This window comes from Moschus berezovskii, chromosome 1 (assembly GCF_049115385.1).
Source record: "Moschus berezovskii isolate FMDL1 chromosome 1, NW_MosBer_1.0, whole genome shotgun sequence".
NCBI classification, from domain to species: Eukaryota; Metazoa; Chordata; class Mammalia; order Artiodactyla; family Moschidae; genus Moschus; species Moschus berezovskii.
Window position 1 is genome coordinate 77,940,594 of NC_142460.1, and position 15,401 is coordinate 77,955,994.

Below are 15,401 nucleotides of genomic sequence, written 5' to 3' on the forward strand. Positions count from 1 at the left end.
ACTGTGAAGAAAGCTGATCGCGGAAGAATTGATGCTTTTGAACTGTGGTGCTGGAGAAGACTCTTGAGAGTCCCTTGGACTGCAAGGAGATCCAACCAGTCCATTTTAAAGGAGATAAATCCTGGGTGTTCATTGGAAGGACTGATGCTAAAGCTGAAACTGCAATACTTCGGCCACCTCACGCGACGAGTTGACTCACTGGAAAAGACTCTGATGCTGGGAGGGATTGCGGGTGGGAGGAGACTGGGATGACAGAGAATGAGATGGCTGAATGGCATCACCGACTCGATGGACATGAGTTTGAGTGAATTCCGGGAGTTGGTGATGGACAGGGAGGCCTGGCGTGCTGTGATTCATGGGGTCGCAAAGAGTCGGACACGACTGAGCGACTGAACTGAACTGTAAGGTCTCCTCAACCCTTTTGCCTTTTTGCATGTCTTTTTCTTGGGGATGGTCTTGATCCCTGCCTCCTGTACAGTGTCTCGAATCTCTGTCCATATTCTTCAGGCACTCTGTCTATCAGATCTAATGCCTTGAATCTATTTCTCACTTCCACTGTATGATGGTAAGGTATTTGATTGAGGTCATACCTGAATCGTCTAGTGGTTTTCCCTACTTTCTTCAATTTAAGTCTGAATTTGGCAATATGGAATTCATGGTGAGTCACAGTTAGCTACTGGTCTTGTGTTTGCTGACTGTATGGAGCTTCTCCATCTTGGGCTGCAAAGAATAGAATCAGTTGGATTTTGGTATTGAGCATCTGGTGCTATCCATGTGTATAGTCTTCTCTTGTGTTGTTGGAAGAGGGTGTTTGCTATGACCAGTGTTTTCTCTTGGCAAAACTCTATTAGCCTTTGCCCTGCTTAATTCTGTACTCCATGGCTAAATCTGCCTGTTACTCCAGGTGTTTCTTGAATTCCTACTTTTGCATTCCAGTCCCCTACAATTAAAAGGACATCTTTTTTGAGTGTTAGTTCTAGAGGGTCTTGTAAGTCTTCATAGAACCACTCAACTTCAGCTTCTTCAGCATTACTGGTCAGAGCATAGACTTGGATTACGGTGATATTGAACAGTTTGCCTTGGAAATGAACAGAGATCATTCTGTCATTTTTGAGATTGCATCCAAGTACTGCATATTGGACTCTTTTGTTGACTATGATGGCTACTCCATTTCTTCTAAGGGATTCTTGCCCTCAGTGGATATAACGGTCATCTGAGTTAAATTCACCCATACCAGTTCATTTTAGTTCACTGATTCCTAAAATGTCCATGTTCACTCTTGCCATCTCCTGTTTGACCACTTTCAATTTGCCTTGATTCATGGACCTAACATTCCAGGTTCCTATGCAATATTGCTCTTTACAGCATTGGACTTTACTTCTATCACCAGTTATATTCACAACTTGGTGTTGTTTTTGCTTTGGCTCTGTCTCTTTAGTCTTTCTGGACTTATTTCTCCACTGATTTCCAGTAGCATATTGGGCACCTACTGACCTGGTGGGTTCATCATTCAGTGACCTATGTTTTTGCCTTTTCGTACTGTTCATGGGGTTCTCAATTCAAGAATACTGAAGTAGTTTGTGATTCCCTTCTCTAGTGGACCATGTTTTGTCAGAGTAGCAGAAATGAACTTTATTGGTTTTGGGACAACTGGCCTCTCTTCTGATCAGGCAAGGATGGAAGTGCCACCGCTCCACCCCTACTCCCTGGTAAGAACCTTCTGTGCCAGGGGTTTAGAATCTTGCTCATGTTAGATGGATGACTTGGCCCTACCTCTGACATGTTAAGCTCATTTTGAGGCCAAAGTTTGAAGCAGTGCAAATATTTTCATGTGATGAATTGATGTGTTGAGTTATGTGCTCCCCACAATCACTATGGAATCCAATGTGGAGATGTTTCTCCTCCTATCAGGTCACTGCACACTAAATGCTCACCAGCCAGTGGGCAGACACCTGTCTCACTGCCCTCAGCAAAAGGATCTTTGTTCCTGGGAAAGAAAAGAAATCTCTTCACTCTCCTTGAAGCTGTTTTAAGCAGCAACCTACATCTGGCCATTGTGATTGTCTTAGGCCATATGTTCTGGAAATTGAAGGGATTTTTGCACCAGAACTTCCATGCCAATAAAAGCAAAAGGAGATGAATGAAAATTCATTCACCAAGACCTTACCCTGTACCCCAGCTGCCTTTGCTATTACTTGTCAAAACCAGTGGTTTATCTAGAGTTTTGACTCCTGGAGATGATCATTTTCTCTCCAATATTTAATCAAGAAAATTTTCAGAATATAGTTGAAAGAAATCTGTAGTGTAAATGCATATAACCACATCTAGATTCCAACATTAGTATTTTTTATACTTGCTTTATCATATATCTGTCCACATGGAGGGGATTGTTTTTAAACAAGCCTTGTCTTAATACAATGAACACATTTTCTGTAATAATCATGAAATAAAATGAATAATAATATCTAGAAAAAATAGTGAAAAGGTTTATTTGATTTTGTGTAATTTTGCTAGCAAAAATAAAATTAACAAAATAAATATTGCATACAAAATATTATATATAAAATACTATATCTTGCAGCCTGGAGAATCCCAGGGACAGGGGAGCCTGGTGGGCTTCCATCTATGGGGTCACACAGAGTCGGACACGACTGAAGTGACTTAGTGGCAGCAGCAGCAGCAGCAGCAGCTCACATTCAGTTCACACTCTTGCTTTACATTTTAAATATAAATTAATTTTGAATGGTCACATGAAAGTAACAGATGTGAAATAGTTGCAGTTCTGTTTCTTCATCTTTACAATCATCATTCTATTATTGCTTATTTGAATATTATCTCTAAGTGCAGGAATTCGTAGTCCCACAGAGGTTTTTGGAAGCAAGAATTCTGCACCAGTCAGTCAGTCAGTTCAGTCGCTCAGTCGTGTCTGACTCTTTGTGACTCCATGGACTGCAGCATGCCAGGCTCAATGAGGTGGTTGGGTGGCATCACCACTCGAAATCCAGTGGTGATGCCATCCAACCATCTCATCCTCCTTCGTCTCCTTCTCCTCCTGCCTTCAATCTTTCCCAGCATCAGGGTCTTTTCCAATGAGTCAGTTCTTCCCATCAGGTGGCCAAAATACTGGAGTTTCAGCTTCAACATCAGTCCTTCCAATGAATATTCAGGACTGAAATGCTGAAATGCAAAAATTCTGCCCCAGGTGAGTTCAAGTGATTCGAAACTGTTAGAAACTTACTTTCAAAATGAACATGTTCAATAGAACATGCGTTTGAGACCTACTATACAAATGGGTAGAGAATTTGCCTACAATGGAGACCCATTGATTCCTGGGTCAGGAAAATCCTCTAGAGAAGGAAATGGCAACTCAGTCCAGTATTCTTGCCTGGAGAGTCTCATGGACAGAGGAGCCTGGCAGGCTATAGTCCGTGGGGTCACAAAGAGTGGGACAAGACTGAGCGACTAACATGTTCACTTTCACACAAATGAGAGTTCTTCAAATTAACTTCTATATAACATTCCTTATTTATTAAATAATGAGTAATAAAAATGTGCCATTTGAAGCTTATATATATTATTAAAACTTGATTGTAATAGAAGCAATTGTTTAGAATTTACAACAAAGATTTTTTTTTCAGAGAAGAATATTTTATGACTGACATTATTTAGAACTGTTGGCAAATAGAGATTTTAAAAATCAGCCTGTAGTTGGTTTTATGATTGTTTTAAAATTCTGTACATATAGTGCAACCTCCTATGATTTGCTGCCCCTTCCCATTCTTGGTGTTTCAAACACATAGTTGAAAGAATTCTATTCAAAGAGAATGGTGTAATAGGGGGAAGAGACTTCAGAATAGAACTTAGCTCAATTCCAGATTGAATAAAGACACCTGGTTGTTGTTGTTTAGTTGCTCTCATGTTGGACTCTTTGCAATGCCATAGATGGTAGCCCGACAGGCTCCTCTGTCCTTGAGATTTTTCAGGCAAGAATACTGGAGTGCGTTGCCATTTCCTTCTCCAGGGGATCTTCCTGACCCAGGGATAGAACTTGAGTTTCCAGCATTGGCAGGTGGATCTTTACCGCTGAGACACTAGAGAAGCCCCAAAGACAGCAAACGAACAGGGTGAGGGTATCAATGGATAGAAAATTACTGAGAAAAAGCCTCAAATGCCAAGGGATTCTTGCTAAAAGCAAGCCAAAGATTGAGATTCTCTACATCAAAGGCAGAGATTGAGAAACTTAATCAGCTATCAAGGGTAGTCAGATATCAAGGTAGTGGGATTTTCTCCACGTTGACAGCCGGATTCTTTCTACAGTTGGGTAGGCAGATGAGGTAAGGATCCCAGAATGAGGCCTCGCCATAAAGAAGGCTCAGAAGAGACTGTTTAAAGTTTGATTCTCAAGGAGAGGGTCTTTTCAGTGGCTACTGCCCAGGACATATATTTTACTTATATTTGTGAAATGAGTAGTTCTAAAAATATAGGAAATAAATACAAAAAGGACAGGCAATTAAAAAGGACTTCAGTTTAAAATTTCCCTGTCTTACCATTATAAAGCTTAAAGCATTAATAGTCATTTTATCACTGTTAGTAATAAAAAAACCAGGAAGCAAATGTGTACAACGTGGCATAATTTGTTTATCAGGCCTTACTTAGCTATCTTCCATCCCTTTCATTTGACAGTTTCTCACTTGCTTTCTGATGACTGTCCCCTGAATGACGCAGAGTTGTGTCCAGATCAGCAGAGCAGTGCTTCCCCTTTAAAGGGCGATTGATCAACTTTTCACTGATGCCCAGTGCCCAGAGGGAAAGCATGCCTGTCTCACAGGGACAAGGGCAGCAATGTGTGAGCCTTATTCCACCCTCGAAATTGCTCTCCTTTCCTACCCTGAATCTAATTCAGGTTGACCTGGGGAAGAACAGGAAAAATGGAAACAGGGGACTTTCATCAGGAAGGGCCTGGGTTTTCTGAGGACTGCAAGAGGAGAGGAAGTAAAAAAGGAAACCAAAAAACCTCTTGAATAGGGATTTTTAGAGTATAGCTAGAAAGCTGAGAGCAGAATTAGAAAGTGAGGCTTCTGGAGTTGGCATGAGATGCCAGCAAGAGAAATGGGTATGTGTGTGGGTTGGGAAGAATTTTTTTTAAATATGTATTTATTTGGTTGCACTGGATCTTAGTTGGGACACTTGGAATCTTTAGTTGCTATATGCAAAATAAATTCTTAGTTGTGGCATGTGGAATCTAGTTCCTGAGCCCCCTGCATTGGGAGGGTGAGTCTTAGCCACTGGACCACCAGGGAAGCCCCCTTTTTTTTTATTGAGGCAAAACTGGCATGGAACATTATATAATTTCAGGTGTACAACATTATAAATTGATATTTATATACGTTACAAAAGGGGTCGTCATCCTAAGTCTAATCACTACCCATCACCATACCATTGACCTCCTTTATGTATTTCACCCTCCCCTGGGCAGTGTGGGGATTTCTAAGAAGCAATGCTGAAGGTTAGAAGTTAGATCTCTTAATAATCCTTTGTAGATGAAGGCAAACACTTGAAAGACTTGTAAATATCTGCGGGTTGTTGGACTGTATCCTCCTGAGGCAAACTTGCCTTGAGACTGGGTCCTAGGAGGCCTGATTCAGAGTAACATTCAGAAGCCTTTAGTTTGGATTTGTGGAGCTCTCTGCTGGGTCCCTTTAACATTCACTATATAGCAATGAGGCAGCTTCGGTTTCTGAACTGGACCCGGTGGAGGTAAATTGATGCCGTCCCTCTAGCTAGCTTGAATATGGCAACCAGTTCTCAAGCGGGAATGTAAGGGGCTGAAAAGCTGGCTTTGAGGCACCTCTGGATGTTCTCCTGCAGAATACCTGAAAATGGACAAAGAAAACAGTGATATTTCATCCAAACCTGTTGATGTGAGTGTAAGTACATTGTGAGAAACCTTCTCTGTTACTTGAATGCCATTTATTGTTGACCTTGTTAGTAAAATGAGACTGAGTCACTTTACAAAAATGAAGGAAACAATAATTAAATACTTAACCTTCCTTTGGTACTTAATGGACTTGACAAATATGAGCTTGTTTCAAAGTGCTATATTTGGTAATCGATTTGCAGCTGTTTTTCTAAAACTCCAGGGAAATTGTACTGATCTCTATACAAATTCCATTTTAAAATTTAATCAGGGCTAACTGAAACTGCCTGTAATGTGTTCCCACACTTAAAGACCCAACTCTGGCCTTGTTAGTTCATCATGGCCTAGCACTTCTCTATGCTTTCCTTTTTCACTTCTTGGGGGGTATATTTTAAAGTAGCTTGACACCATAGTCAACTCATCCTATAACAGAATGTTTTCTTTTTAGAAACACCATCCTCAGTCCTACAGAACATCACATTAGATGAACTCTGGTCTAGTTCAGTTTCACTGGGAAGCATACAAGCTACATTTCACTCCAGGGGTTGACAAGAGTGTTTGGAACAAAGAATGAGGGAGCCATGAATAATTTAGAATGTTCTTGGCCACACATTATCCCATTAATTGGTAGGATTAAAGACTGGAAGACATGTACTTTGTAGGGAACAGTGAGAGAGAGTAAGAGAGAATGAGAACACTCTTAGAGGAGAGCTGGAAAGAGGAATTATTTCTTTAACATTGGTGTTCCACATTCTTGCCTTTAAAAGAATGTGTGGTTAAAAGTTATTTCATCATTGATGTTTAGTTACCTTGACATGCATAAATCTCTCCTTCAAAGAAGCTGAACTCTCATTTACATTATTAAAGAATTCACAGCATCAAATGACAGAGGGTAGAGGAGAAAAAAAAAAAAGAGGAGGGCAAAGAGTTAAATGATAGACTTTTTTTCCTGTTGCACACATCACTTTGTATGTCAATGTGATAAAACTGGTAATTTTCTAATCTAACACAAGTCTCCTATTTCATTCTTTATTTTTTGATCATTTTTTCATTTGTGATTGAGAAACAGAATTATTGTTCAGTCCAGGCACTGACTTCTAGAGCATGCCTGTGAGGTGATGGTAAAACAAGCACTTAACCCCTGTCCTTCATCGCTACACAAACTGAAGGAGGAAAGGAACAGGCCGAGCTGACTCCATCTTGAAAAAGAAGGAAACTCCATCTTACGTTCCCAGTGAACTTTGGACTATACGCCTGCTTGCATTTTCAGTGAACTTTGGACTATGTGCCTGGTAGCCATGGAGATAACATACCTACAGCAGAACAGGCCTTCAAGACTGATAAACACCAGATTCCAGACCAAGATTTCTCATAGTCAGAAAGAATGCAATAATCCCCTATATAGTCAATCACCTTTGTAATCTTTATGGCACCCATTGGCGTAGGCTACAATGTATAACCAGCTGACCCTTCTGATTATGAATCATGGCTATAACCTGATTGTATCTCCCTTTAACATTTTCCAGGCTAGGTTTAAGCAATTTGGGGAAGGAATCTTGAGCACGTACACTTACATAAGGTATGTAAGGTTTTCACAAAAGTCGATCAGGGTCCCTGGCTAAAGAGGAGACTGCCTCGGACCAGCCAGTGTAATAAACTGCACTCCACTATCCACTCTGTCCTTCTGAGTGAGTTTGCTTCCCGGAGCATTTGGCTACAACAAAACAAGAGAATCATTCTGAACTTTTATCTTTACTGAAGCCAAACCCAGCCTCTGTTAGACAAAGAACTGCTTTTCAGTGACAGTTTTTGGTGAAGTAGAAAAAAATAGCTTTATTACTTTGTTAGTCAAAAGGAGCCACAGTGGGCTAATGTCCTCAGAATTGTGTGTCCCAACCTGGAGGGGATAGTGAGAAATTTTATAGTAATGGTTCAAAGAGGTTATGACCAGTTTGTGGACCACCTTCTGATTGGTTGGTGGTGAGGTAAGTGGGAGTCAGCATCACTAACCTTCTGGTTCCAACCAGTCTGGGATTTACACGCTTGTGGGCAGCCTACCATTAATTTCTCATAGCTGGTAGGGATTTCAGTATCTGCAAAATGGCTCAAAAATATTGTTATGTGTATTCCTTGATGGAGAACCAAGACTCTGACCCAAGGCTGGACTATTGTTCCTCCCTTGTTTCTGCATCCACCCTTCCCTAGTTAGCAACAGTTTGAACCTGCTCGTTGGAACTCAGGAAAGGTAATGGAGGCTGAACGAAGCCCATTTCCTGGAATCAAGAAATGGGGGACACAGAACAGCTTTTGTGTCTAGGAACCCCACAGGGTCCTGCTTGGTAACATGACCACTGGTTCATGAAGCCTTAATTAGGAAATCAATTCGTTTCTCTGAGAAACTCACTTCTATTCTTACTGTCAATCCTGCCTCAGCCTAGAAGACACTGACTGTGGGAGAAAAGCTATATATATTGCAAACACACACATCCCCAGAGATGTGGACTCATGAATCAACCCACATAGAATCCTAACTGTCTGCCCTTTAGGTCCTCTAGTCTTCACTACATAAAATTCAGGTCTATCCTCTCTAGCATCTATTTAGCAGAGTTGGAGAGTTGAGGGAAGAACCTGGATACAATTTCACTGGAGTTCATATACTGTCTTTTTTTGTTTTTCTGATTGGTCTTAATTATGTGATTCAGTGCAAGTCGTTGTTTATGTAAATCATTTGACTTATGCAGGCCTTTTAGCACTAAGATTCTCCTGATTGGTTATATTTAAGTCCTAAACTACTTCTAATTGTTAACACATCTTTCATTCTTTTGAAGATATCCAATATCTCAGTTCAGGTGGTCAGTGCCCCAGGAAAGTTGCCAGGGAGACGACCACCGAGAAAACCTATCACCAGAGCCAAACCCAAGAAGCAACTCAAGAAGAAAGCTCCCTTTTGGAACGTCCAAAACAAAATCATTCTCTTCACAGTATTTTTATTCATCCTAGCGGTCATAGCCTGGACACTGCTGTGGCTCTACATCAGTGAGTTAAAATCCCTTGTACCTTTGGTGTTAGGGCTTGCCCTGAGGGTTCTATTGGCAATGCAGGCCCCATCTGCCCCTGGGTGTTTCTGATAGAATTTTCTTACTTCTCAGACTGAAAGCCATTTTCAAAACTGTTGAGGTTTTAAGGAAGAAGCCAGAATTGTCTTTCCCATTTCACCACCACTGCTTTCTTCGCACAGGAGCAGAGATGTCAGGAGAAGAGCTGAGGAAAATGCTTGGGAGCTTTTGACTGGTTCAGAAATGTAATGCATTTTTAGCTGTGAAAAATGAATGGAATGCTAAGCTGTTTTATTTCCTCATCCACCCACTCAGGCCTGTTGCTAGGCAACCTCATGCTTCCAGCTCCCTGCACTTCAGTTTACTAATGCACCTTTCTCTTCTTTGTTTTTATGTTGTTTATCCAGTTGATTATGTTTTTGTCAATCTTACTGATGCTTTTGGATTGGAGTAATAACTAAGTCCTTCCCTAGAGAGTAGTTACCCTAGCAGCTCAGTAACTATAGCATTTATTGATTTATGCTGGACTTCCCACCCTACACATTATTATATTTAATGCAAGATATTCTCAAGGATATTAAAATTTGATTGGAAAACTAGATTATAGACAAAGAATTAATGAATATTGTCTTGAGCAGTTCAGGTCAATTATATACAGAAATTGATCACGTATGATTTGTGTGGCACAATGTAAGATATCAGGCACACCAAGATGCATCTCCTACTTTTAAAAAGCTCAGAGATGCGTTTTCTACTTTCAAAAAACTCACAGCTCAGTGCTGGAGAGGGAGTGAGGATTGATTTTTTTTTTTTTTTTCTTAAGCAATTACTTTGCAGTCACAGAAGGGAGGCATCCAACAACCTGTTCAGGGATTGAGTCTAGATAAGGCTTCATGAACTGGCTTCTGAAAATTCATTTGACACAACTTGGGAGTGAGCACTATTAGCTGGAACCTGTGAAAGGCATGGAACAGAGTGGTAGACGGGAAAGAATCTGTCTTTACAGACTAGCGGAGGCAGTCAAGTCAATGAACAATTAAGACAAAGACATACAGCCACATCCCAGAGCAAACCAACTTATTTCCCATCAGTTCTCTGCCAGCCCTAAACTGATGTATTTGCATTGCCTAGCATATTTGTATAAAGTTTTGGGATGTCACTATGATGAGGTAATTTGTTGGTTGTCTGAACATCAGAGAAGGGCATTTCAGAAAGACAGGTTAGTATGAGGAAAGGAAAACAGGTATGAATAAGAGAGAATTGTTTGACAAACAACAGAGGTTAGTTTTGATACATGAAATTTGAGCATGGAGGGTGGCCTTGAAAAATGGTAAAAAACAAAAATTCAACCAAGTAAATCTAGTGATATAACTGTCTTTATGCAGTTGCTCATGAATCATAGCATCCCATCTATTAACAGTCAATAAAATAGTATATGGTAAATACTAGCAAAAAACAGTAAATAATAGCAAATAAATTGATAAATACTATTTTATTTAATATTAAATAAAACCCGTGAAGCTGGTGAACAAAATGGAAGTTTTTATAGGCAGAAGGAGCGTGGGGCAAGGAGGCTATTAGCAAAAGAAAAGACAGGATTGTTTCTGGGCAGGCCCTCAGATCTTGGGGGAGCAGGGGTCTTTATCATGCAGTTTGCCTCTCTAGTGTTCATCAGGATATTTCAAATTGTCTGTTTAAAGGTCACATTCCAGGGAGAGAGTGAAACTGCAATTAAGCCTTTTTCTTTATAATTTTATTTATTTATCATTATTTTTTAATTTATGTTTTGGTTGTGCTGGGTCTTTGTTTTTTTGTGCAGGCTTTCTCCTGTGAGTGGGGGAAGGGGGCGTCTCATTGTAGTGGTTTCTCATCGCTGCAGAGCACAGGCTCTAGGGTGAATGGGCTTTAGTAGTTGTGGTACATGGGCAGGGCATGTGGAATCTTCCCAGACCAGGGATCAAACCTGTGTCCCCTGCACTGTCAGGCAGATTCTTATCCATTGCACCACTAGAGAAGTTCTGCAATTAAGTCTTTAATTTGTAATCATGGGGGCAAAAGACCATTTGGGGCTTGTGATTTTTTTTTTTTTTTTGGATGCAGCTTGAGGCTTGTGGGATTTTATTTCCAGAGTTCAAACTTGTCCATTAGCAGTAAGAGCATGTAGTCCTAACCACTGGAGCAACAGGAAATTTCCATGTGATTTTTTTTTTTTTTTTTTTTAACAGAAATGAGGTGGGCAGCTCATCTGGAAGACTATTTGCTGTTGAATGCAAGCTTGATCAATGCACAGTGAGGCCAAATAAACCATAATTTTGGAGACTGGAGCAGAGAAAGTTTTATTGCAGGGCTCAGCAAGGAGAATGGGTGACTTATGCTCTAAACTCCCCAGTGGTTTACGGGGAGAAGTTATTATAGGTAAAATCTGGAGTGAGGACTGCTGGGTGTACAACTATCCTCTAATTGGTTGGTGAGCTAACATGGTGGTATTTAAGGATTCTTGTGAGATGGCAAGAGTGAACATACACATTCTAGGAATCAGTGAACTAAAATGGACTGGAATGGGTGAATTTAACTCAGATGACCATTATATTTACTACTGTGGGCAGGAATCCCTTAGAAGAAATGGAGTAGCCATCATGGTCAATAAAAGAGTCCGAAATGCAGTACTTGGATGCAATCTTAAAAATGACAGAATGATTTCTGTTCGTTTCCAAGGCAAACCATTCAATATTACAGTAATCCAGGCCTATGCCCCTACCAGTAATGCTGAAGAAGCCGAAGTTGAACTGTTCTATGAAGACCTACAAAACCTTTTAGAACTAACACCCAAAAAAGATGTCCTTTTCATTATAGGGGACTGGAATGCAAAAGTAGGAAGTCAAGAAACACCTGGAGTAACAGGCAAATTTAGTCTTGGAGCACGGAATGAAGCAGGGCAAAGGCTAATAGAGTTTTGCCAAGAGAATGCACTGGTCATAGCAAACACCTTCTTCCAACAACACAAGAGAAGACTCTACACATGGACATCACCAGATGGTCAACACCGAAATCAGATTGATTATATTCTTTGCAGCCAAAGATGGAGAAGCTGTATACAGTTAGCAAAATCAAGACCAAGAGCTGACTGTGGCTCAGATCATGAACTCCTTATTGCCAAATTCAGACTTAAATTGAAGAAAGTAGGGAAAACCACTAGACCATTCAGGTATGACCTAAATCAAATCCCTTATGATTATACAGTGGAAGTAAGAAATAGATTTAAGGGACTAGATCCGATAGGTAGAGTGCCTGATGAACTCTGGACGGAGGTTCGTGACATTGCACAGGAGACAGGGACCAAGACCATCCCCATGGCAAAGAAATGCATAAAAGCAAAATGGCTGTCTGGGGAGGCCTTACAAATAGCTGTGAAAAGAAAAGAAGCGAAAAGCAAAGGAAAAAAGGAAAGATATAAGCATCTGAATGCAGATTTCCAAAGAATAGCAAGGAGAGATAAGAAAGCCTTCCTCAGCGATCAATGCAAAGAAATAGAGGAAAACAACAGAATAGGAAAAACAAGAGATCTCTTCAAGAAAATTAGAGATATCAAGGGAACATCTCATGCAAACAATGCAAACATGTGCTCGATAAAGGACAGAAATGGTATGGACCTAACTGAAGCAGAAGATATTAAGAAGAGGTGGCAAGAATACACAGAAGAACTGTACAAAAAAGATCTTCATGACCAAGATAATCACAATAAAGTGATCACTGACCTAGAGCCAGACATCTTGGAATGCGAAGTCAAGTGGGCCTTAGAAAGGATCACTACGAACAAAGCTAGTGGAGGTGATGGAATTCCAGTTGAACTATTTCAAACCTTGAAAGATGATACTGTGAAAGTGCTGCACTCAGTATGCCAGCAAATTTGGAAAACTCAGCAGTGGCCACAGGACTGGAAAAGATCAGTCTTCATTCCAACCCCAAAGAAAGGGAATGCCAAAGAATGCTCAAACTACAGCACAATTACACTCATCTCACACGCTAGTAAAGTCATGCTCAAAATTCTCCAAGCCAGGCTTCAGCAATATGTAAACCGTGAACTCCCAGATGTTCAAGCAGTTTTTAGAAAAGGCAGAGGCACCAGAGATCAAATTGCCAATATCCACTGGATCATGGAGAAAGCAAGAGAGTTCCAGAAAAACATCTATTTCTGCTTCATTGACTATGCCAAAGCCTTTGACTGTGTGGATCACAATAAACTGGAAAATTCTTCAAGAGATGGGAATACCAGACCACCTGACCTGCCTCTTGAGAAACCTGTATGCAGGTCAGGAAACAACAGTTAGAAGTGGACATGGAACTACAGACAGGTTCCAAATAGGAAAAGGAGTACGTCAAGGCTGTATATTGTCACTTTGCTTATTTAACTTATATGCAGAGTACATCATGAGGAACGCTGGGCTGAAAGAAGCACAAGCTGGAATCAAGATTGCTGGGAGAAATATCAATAACCTCAGATATGCAGATGACACCACCCTTATGGCAGAAAGTGAAGAGGAACTCAAAAGCCTCTTGATGAAAGTGAAAGAGGAGAGTGAAAAGGTTGGCTTGAAGCTCAACATTCAGAAAGCGAAGATCATGGCATCTGGTCCCATCACTTCATGGGAAATAGATGGGAAAACAGTGGAAACAGTGTCAGACTTTATTTTTTGGGGCTCCAAAATCACTGCAGATGCTGATTGCATCCATGAAATTAAAAGACGCTTACTCCTTGGAAGGAAAGTTATGACCAACCTAGATAGTATATTAAAAAGCAGAGACATTACTTTGCCAACAAAGGTCCGTCTATTCAGGGCTATGGTTTTTCCCGTGGTCATGTATGGATGTGAGAGTTGGACTGTGAAGAAAGCTGAGCACTGAAGAATTGATGCTTTTGAACTGTGGTGCTGGAGAAGACTCTTGAGAGTCCCTTGGACTGCAAGTAGGTCCAACTAGTCCATTCTAAAGGAGATCAATCCTGGGTGTTCATTGGAAGGACTGATGCTAAAGCTGAAACTGCAATACTTTGACCACCTCATGCGACGAGTTGACTCACTGGAAGAAACTCTGATGCTGGGAGGGATTGGGGGCAGGAGGAGAAGGGGACGGCAGAGAATGAGATGGCTGGATGGCATCACCAACTCTGTGGACATGAGTTTGAGTGAACTCCGGGAGTTGGTGATGGACAGGGAGGCCTGGCGTGCTGTGGTTCATGGGGTCGCAAGGAGTCGGACACGACTGAGCGACTGAACTGAACTGAACTGAACCATCCTCCATCTGTATGGGTGGTTCCTGCAGAAGAACCAGGATCCTGGACTATAGTTTCCTGACTGTTCCTTTGTTTCTGCATTGCTTTACTTCCCTGATTTTTTATGAATAAGAAAACAGGGGACACAGTGAGGCTTTTGTGCCTAGGAGGGTCCCACAGGGTCCTGCTCAGTTTCACAAGCAGGGATTGTATGTTGACCTGAGCAGAAGAGTTAGATAAGTGTAAGCTGACTAAATTGAACTCTCTTGCATTGGTTATCCCTCAAATACCTATGGATAGAAGAAGGATGTGTGTGAGCTTCCAGGTGGTCATAGCTTTGATTTAAATGTTAAGAATCTGCAACAGAAAAAAAAGAAGAAGAAGAAACACCTAAGAATGACTTTCTTGGTAAAATCAGAGACAGAAACAAATGTTTCTTTATACAAGAGGCCTAATGAGGCAAAGTGGTGTGTCCAACTTTACAAAACTGTTATTGAACCCAAGTTCATGTGCCCAACTCACAGTAAAGCCAAGCAAATTGAAATGTCAGAATTTGGAGCAAGAAAGGTTTATTTTATGAGCCAAGCAAGGAGAATGGGCAGCTCATGCTCAGAAGATGCCAACTCCATGATGGTCTTCAAGGAAGAGTTTTTAAAGGAAAATTTTGTGAATGTGGGCTGAGGGGTGTGTGACTTTCTTCTAATGGTTGGTGGTGAGATAACAGGATGGCATGTCAGAAATCTCAACCTTCTGGTTCAATCTGTTTCAATCTGAGCCTTCTGGTTCAAGCAAGTCTGGAGTCCATGTGTTTGTGCTCAGCCTGAAGTCACCATTCTCCACCTGTTTGGGGGCCTTAGTTCCTATAGAAGAACTCAAAGATATAGACCAGATTGTGATTGTTAGGTAGTAAGAATAGGAAAAAGGAGTCCAGTATGGCAGTGGCTAAAAGACAAGGAAGGGAAAAGCCTGTGAAAATAGAACAAAGGAAGGTCGGAGGACCGGAGTGAGGACCTCAGGTAGAGCAAACAGCACTCCTTGCTAGGCCAATTTACGTAGGGCAAGCCCAGGGGGAGGAGAAAAAGCATATAAAAAGAGGAGCCAAGGGGCCAGGGCTCTCTCTCTCTCTTCTCTTTGTGTCTTTTGGGTCGGCAAGCCCTCA

General features: G+C 41.1%; 1 protein-coding gene across 1 annotated transcript in view; it reads left to right on the top strand.

The window, feature by feature from the left end:
- The first annotated feature begins 5,879 nt into the window (after positions 1–5,879).
- The window catches only part of TMPRSS7 (transmembrane serine protease 7), a 52,098-nt gene continuing 42,576 nt past the window's right edge, over positions 5,880–15,401 (top strand). Inside the window, exons 1-2 of the mRNA XM_055418364.2 lie at positions 5,880–5,927; positions 8,746–8,953. Coding sequence (XP_055274339.2) covers positions 5,880–5,927; positions 8,746–8,953 — 256 coding nt within the window. The remainder of the gene's footprint in view (positions 5,928–8,745; positions 8,954–15,401) is intronic.